The sequence below is a fragment of the Puccinia triticina genome, chromosome 5A (assembly GCF_026914185.1).
Source record: "Puccinia triticina chromosome 5A, complete sequence".
NCBI classification, from domain to species: domain Eukaryota; kingdom Fungi; phylum Basidiomycota; class Pucciniomycetes; order Pucciniales; family Pucciniaceae; genus Puccinia; species Puccinia triticina.
This window is the reverse complement of record NC_070562.1, coordinates 3139565-3145407: the sequence shown is the minus strand read 5'-3', so window position 1 is coordinate 3145407 and position 5843 is coordinate 3139565. Positions and strand designations below refer to the sequence as shown.

At 53.2% G+C, this 5843-nt stretch overlaps 1 protein-coding gene across 1 annotated transcript; it reads right to left on the bottom strand.

Annotated features, from left to right (window-relative positions):
• Positions 1-1972: 1972 nt before the first annotated feature.
• PtA15_5A386 (uncharacterized protein) lies at positions 1973-5465 on the bottom strand (the record flags this gene model as incomplete). The annotated part of the gene is made up of 7 exons (XM_053169141.1): positions 1973-3611; positions 3694-4359; positions 4449-4592; positions 4657-4814; positions 4860-5046; positions 5196-5340; positions 5417-5465. The coding sequence occupies 7 exons, from the start codon at positions 5463-5465 to the stop codon at positions 1973-1975; spliced, it is 2988 nt and encodes a 995-aa protein (XP_053020368.1).
• Between the last annotated feature and the right edge of the window lie 378 nt (positions 5466-5843).

Here is a 5843-nt window from a genome sequence, read left to right as displayed (position 1 = left end):
CAACAAGACTTACGACTTCTAAATGAGAGATTGGATGTAAGGCATCGGCCACGCTCCATCTAAGCACAATCATCTAATTCGAGCCACCAAAGTAGACCGAGGGATGAGTATGGAATATGCATCACTTGATGGGGCAGAGGACTCACGCAATATAGTGCCATGAGTCGAGCGGTGCTTGCCTTCTTATCGGGGTCATCTGATGAGTATAATATAATCCGACGATCTGACATAGAAGAGTTGCACCACCTCTGCTTAACTTGATGAAAACAGGCTGAGCTTTCAATACGGAGACCTAGTGGGTGGGTCTCCAATAGTTTGGGAAGTTTGAGGGGGGTGACCTTGCTTGTAGAGGATCGGTCTCTTGCCTGACTTCACGTTGTATGATCATGCGACGAGCCTGGCTTCAACGCTGAATCAGATGTCGTTTCTTGGGTCCAAGACGAATGTCTGTGACTATGCTTAATGCGTTTTCTTGGGCCTAGCTCGCCATCGATCCTCCGGGTGTCAACTTGCAAATCAGGACAGAATTGTTCGTCAACAGAGCAAGACGCTTGTGATGAGTCGTGAATATCCTGGCCGGTTAGCGTTGGCTGCAACATAGAATGCCCGGGGTAGTTCAGAATCTCCGATGCCATGCTTGATCCTCTGGGGTGTGGTACAAGGGGAGAGTGATGCAAGCCGAGAAGCTCGGTGCTTGGACCGTCCGGTTCAGCGCAAGGGGTTCGCTGCCACCGATTGTCTTCGAAGTCATGAAGATAGGTCCAGTCTTGGGTCGAAATCGAAGTTCGTGCGCATAAAGTGAGGTAAAAAGCAAGCGATATCAGAGAGATCTTTCCGTAGAGGAACCACATTGTTAGGCAACAAACGCTCGACCGCAAGAATTCGCAGGTGACAAAAGCAACTACTTATCATTTGCTCACAAGCCAAACCCTTGGACATGAAACCGTTGTGCAGCTTGGGTCAGGGGTGTTACGGAAAGAGTCTGAGATCAGCTTCTGGAAACTGTGGGTGCACTAGACATGTCTGAGGGCAGCAGTGGGGTGTACACCTCCGGGGAAGCCGTAAATGAGCCAACAGCGGGACGAATCGAGAATTCGCGGCGCTGGCAGGGGAGACATCTGGAAACATGGCATAGGGTGGATGGTCAACAGCTGCGAGGTCCAGCTCAGATATACTCTGTCGATGGCCATTGGACCAGTAATAAGATGACAGCCAGCACGGCTATCCACTCCTTGCACTGCCCTAACTTACCCCAAATCCCTGGTGGGAGGCTCGCTGTGGCTGGCGTCGAAGCCGCCTCTCGCCAAGTGAATGGTCATGGATTGATAGCTTTCAAAGGAGATAAGGGGGTATCATTTTGTTCGTGTTTTCACACTCCTGGTGCACCAATTCATTATATCCTTTTCTTTTTGGAAATCACACATTAGAGTGGAAAGATAGCAGAAAACATTGATGAGGCCGGCGAGATCCGAATTCTACAAGCCTTTCTGCTTAATAATCATCACACACCGACGCATAATTGAAACAAACAAGAGAGAGAAGATTGTTCAAGGGGATAAAAAGGGAAAAGATATACAAAAGGTTTTGATTGAGTTGGTATGATGAAATAGGATTAGAAGAGAAGCATTCCAGCCTCGTCGTTTTTAGCGCCGATGATTTCTTCGTCATCAGTATCGTCCAGTCCCCCGACGACCTGACGGCCGTCCAAGGGAGTGATAGGGGAGGGGATGGTACCATTATCAACAGGGTTGTCATCCTGAGCTTATTGCTGAGTGTTCGAAGCGGATGGACCAGGCACAGGAGCAGCAGAGGAGGAGGAGGGTGCAGGAGCGTCAAGAGAGGTAGGCTGAGCCCCCGGGCCAGACTCGTCGAGGGACGTCTTGGGGAGGCTGTGTGAGCTGGAAGGCCGGTCAACTGCGGCGGTAGATGCTCTCCCCTGTAAAGGACTCGATTGAACACCGGGCCCACTGGACTAGGAGACATTCAAGTGTGGCCGGCGCTGAGATAAGGTCTGATCGGAGCTCTCCGAGCCCACCCGTTCGAGGGCCGTGACCGCAAGCGCCCGGGGAGTCTGTTGATCTTCCCCTTCTCCACCCGTCACCGGCCGGCTATGCGGAGTCTCGAGGGCCGTAGTCTGAGCCACACTCGTCGCCGGCATTGCGGGAGGGATGGCAGCGTTGCCATTGTTGGTTTCCGCTGCCGGCGGCGCAACCCTTGGCTGTTGTGCTTGTTGCGGATTTTGGTTCTGGTTATCAGTGTCTCGGGCTGCATCAGCGATGACCAAATTCAATATCCTAGCCCGCTTCTCGAGCGCCTTCCGTCTCTTCTTCTCAATCTCCGGCGAGAGGGTGCCAACGAAGAGGACCAGACCGGTCTTCAAGTCACGCAGGTATCGGTACCATCGAGGGTACTCCAGATTCGAAGCACCCATCGCTCGCTCACCGATCGAATGAAGGCCCAATTCCCGGTATTCTGGAGCTAACCCAACGACTGCAATTGAGTTCAACCAATACTTCGGCGAGAATGCAGACGTGCTTCGGAACGGTCGAACTTCTGTGCCAGGAGGGAACGCACCCCCTCGGGCCCGGATATCAGCAGCCGCAGCTCGTAATCCGCCACGTCCGGCATTTCTACGAGGGGCAGGAGTAGGAACAGGTGGAGGGTTGGCGACAGGGGCTTGCGCCGCTGCAGGAGGGCCAGCGGGTTGGGCTGGTTGGGCGGGCACAGCTACAGGGGCAGGCTGGGGGTTGTTCGGCGCCACGGCTGCTTCCTCTTGGTTTTCGATGCCCAGAATACCGTCGACTCGTTGACGTTGTTCTCTTAGGCGCTGCTGGAGTCGGTCACGTTGCGCACGGCGTCTGCCTCGGTCCAAGACCGCTTGAACTGGGTCGGCGGCTGGGGCAGCTGCACCCGCCAGTCCGCCAGGGGCCTGCTGACCTCTTTGTAAGCGGTTTTGTCGTCTGGCTTGTGCGTCGTGCCTCTGGTGGATAGTGTAGGCTTCCCAGATGACCCAGCCTAGTGACATCATAATCAGACTGACAAGCTTGCCGTAACTAGCATGACGTCCAAAGATGTAGAGAAGCACGGAGAGTTTCAAGGAGAGCCAGAGGAGCGGTGCCATGTAGCGTCGAATACTATCTAGGTTGATCGTAAATTCGTATCGGCGGACTCGGGCCATCGGGTGTGGCCACAAGGGCCCATTGGGGTGCATAAAGTTGTTTGGCGGATGTAGTCCGTCAGCAGCAGGCCCCAATCCGAGGCCGAGACCCAGTGCAGGCCCGCCACCATTGGCGAGCGGAGGACGGGGGAATGGATAGGGCGGGAAGAGGCCGTCGAAGATCCGTTGCGCTTGCTGGGCTTCACGGTCATTACCTAGAGTGTCGTGAGGTCGAAAACCGGCAGTGATGATGTCGTCCATTTGGTTCAAGGTGGCTTCAGTCTTCTGGGCTTGTAAGATCAAGAACTGGACCTGGGCATCTAGACGCAAGGTGCGGTTAAGGTCTCTCTGGAGCAATTTGTACTCCTTCAGAGGCGAGTTTGTCTCGGGTGGTCCCTCCTGTGTGGATTGCTGGCCCAAACCTTCTGGGATGTAGAGTAGATAAGGTAGGCCCCTGTTGCACAGGTGAATACCGTCAGATAGCTCATCAGTTTGGTGAATACGCAATGTGATTGATCAGAGAAAGTGGAGCTCACGCTATCTCAACTTGCTTGAACTCGCTACACTCATCGGGTACTACTGCATCGAATTCTGCCGGCATTTGTTCAGAATTGGCCGAATCAGCATAGGCTGAATAAGGGGGAGGGAACTTTAATTCGCTCAAGAGGTTGATCAGTTTCCCTTCGATCGTTTTCCACTCGTTTTCATTTCCATTCGAATGATTGGGATCGAAGATAACATTTGAATTTTCGAATGGATGATTAATTCCAAGTAGTTGAAGATGTTGACTATGCAGTTGACGACGAAGAAATTCCAGGCGTTCGATAATCTTGAATTGGGCCTGCAGGATGTTCTGGATAAAGTTATATCGACCGTAGGCAGTCAGACCGGAGAAGTAAGTGTTGAATAACACCCCGGGTGAGTTGAGGGCCGGTCCGAATCCGTTGGGGACTGATGACAAGCTTGAGCGAGAGGATATGAAATTGGGAGGCTCATTCTCTTTCTGAGCGTTGGCGAGGGTCGAAAGATTGGCAAAGGACGGGGAGGCGGATCTGAGGTTGGATGCTAGTGGAGTCGTTGGGACTGGGAGATGGGTAGTAGCAGCCGGAGGGGCCGAAACGGGTAAGATGGGGGCTAGCTTCTCAGTCCAGGCGTTGGGGCGTACGACGACATGGACTGAGCCCGAGTCTTCTCGATATCCTCTGGGGAAATAAACAGCCAGAAGATTAGCTAGGTAGGGAGGGGGAGAGATGAGGGGATGGAGGGCTCACCAAGCATCTGATGGAAACACAGCTCAACGGCATCGGCGTGCCAGAACGTGTCGCAATGCTCGCCTTCTTCGAGCTTGAAGTTGCAAATCAGTTCGACCGACTTCTCGCGCGTCTCTAATCGTTTGAGAAGGGGATCGGTCAAGACCAGGTAGTCCTTGCCACCACTAATTTGTAGAAAAGGAGGCATGAGTATTCTGCCTGAAAGAGAAGGGAAAGGTTGAGACGAACTGGTATAGAGCTAGGGGGGGAACCTGGCATCCGATCATCGTTCGACTTCCGGGTCCAGAACGCAGCCGCGGGTCGAGAAGCCCTGGTAGCCCGTCCACCAGAAGATGCCCGCAGATGAGACGGGGGAGGGGGTGAATCTGAACATCTTGAGTTTGCGTCTGAGGAGCCAGTTGCGGTCAGTCCAGGAGAAGAGGAAGGCAAACATCTGGTAGCCGAGGAAGCCGAAGATCGACGAGGGCAGCCAGTCGATACATCACGGGCAAAGTCGATGATCCCAAAGAACCGACGCCAGGTCCGCCAGCGCATTCTGATCCCGAGATGGTGTAGGCTGCAAACGCTGGGGTTGGGTATTTGTAGGCAGCAGGAACCCCGCGGGTGGCACGGAATCCCCTGTACCCAAGTATACATAGCGGTGCGTGAGTTTTAAGACTTACTAGGGTTTAAGGGCGGCTACGCCGCCCTGTGACTGATCTCATAATTTTGATACATGAATCAACAAATCAAAGGTACCGCCTCCAAGGTCGTAGACCGCGATCAACCGTGATTCTTCTTGATCTAGACCATATGCCAAAGCAGCAGCGGTGGGTTCGTTGATAACACGGAGAACATCCAGCTTGGCAATTGCACCGGCATCCTTGGTTGCTTGCCGCTGGGCGTTGTTGAAGTAGGCAGGGACGGTGTTAACTGCAAGCGAAAAAAACGGAAAGGGATTGGTGACCAGGTAAAGGCATTTCAGATCAGAAGAGAAGCAGCTACTAACCAGTGTGTTTAACGTCTTTTGTCAGGTAACCTTCAGTGGTCTCCTTCATCTTTGGTCATCTAACGGCAAGGTCTCTGGGCCAGTCATTGGTATCAATCTGGGAACGACCAACTTGTGTTGTCTGCATGGGAGAGACAGGATAAGCAACCGGGCAGACTCGGAGGGGCGCCGGAAAAGTTGTCAGGCTGAGAATGGCTAGGTACAAATAGAGGAGGAAATGGCTCGAGGTCTTTGGACAAAGGGATGAATTACTTAATCAGGTTTGGGGATGACCCTATCCTGGACACAACCTCAGAGTACATCGGAGAAGAATCCGATCCCGGCGCACAATAATTAAATTATGAGTTTTGAAAAGGGGCTCAGTTTCCCATTTTTTTTGGGGGGGGGGGGGGGGGGGGGGGGGGGTCACTTGCATGTGGAACAGGGA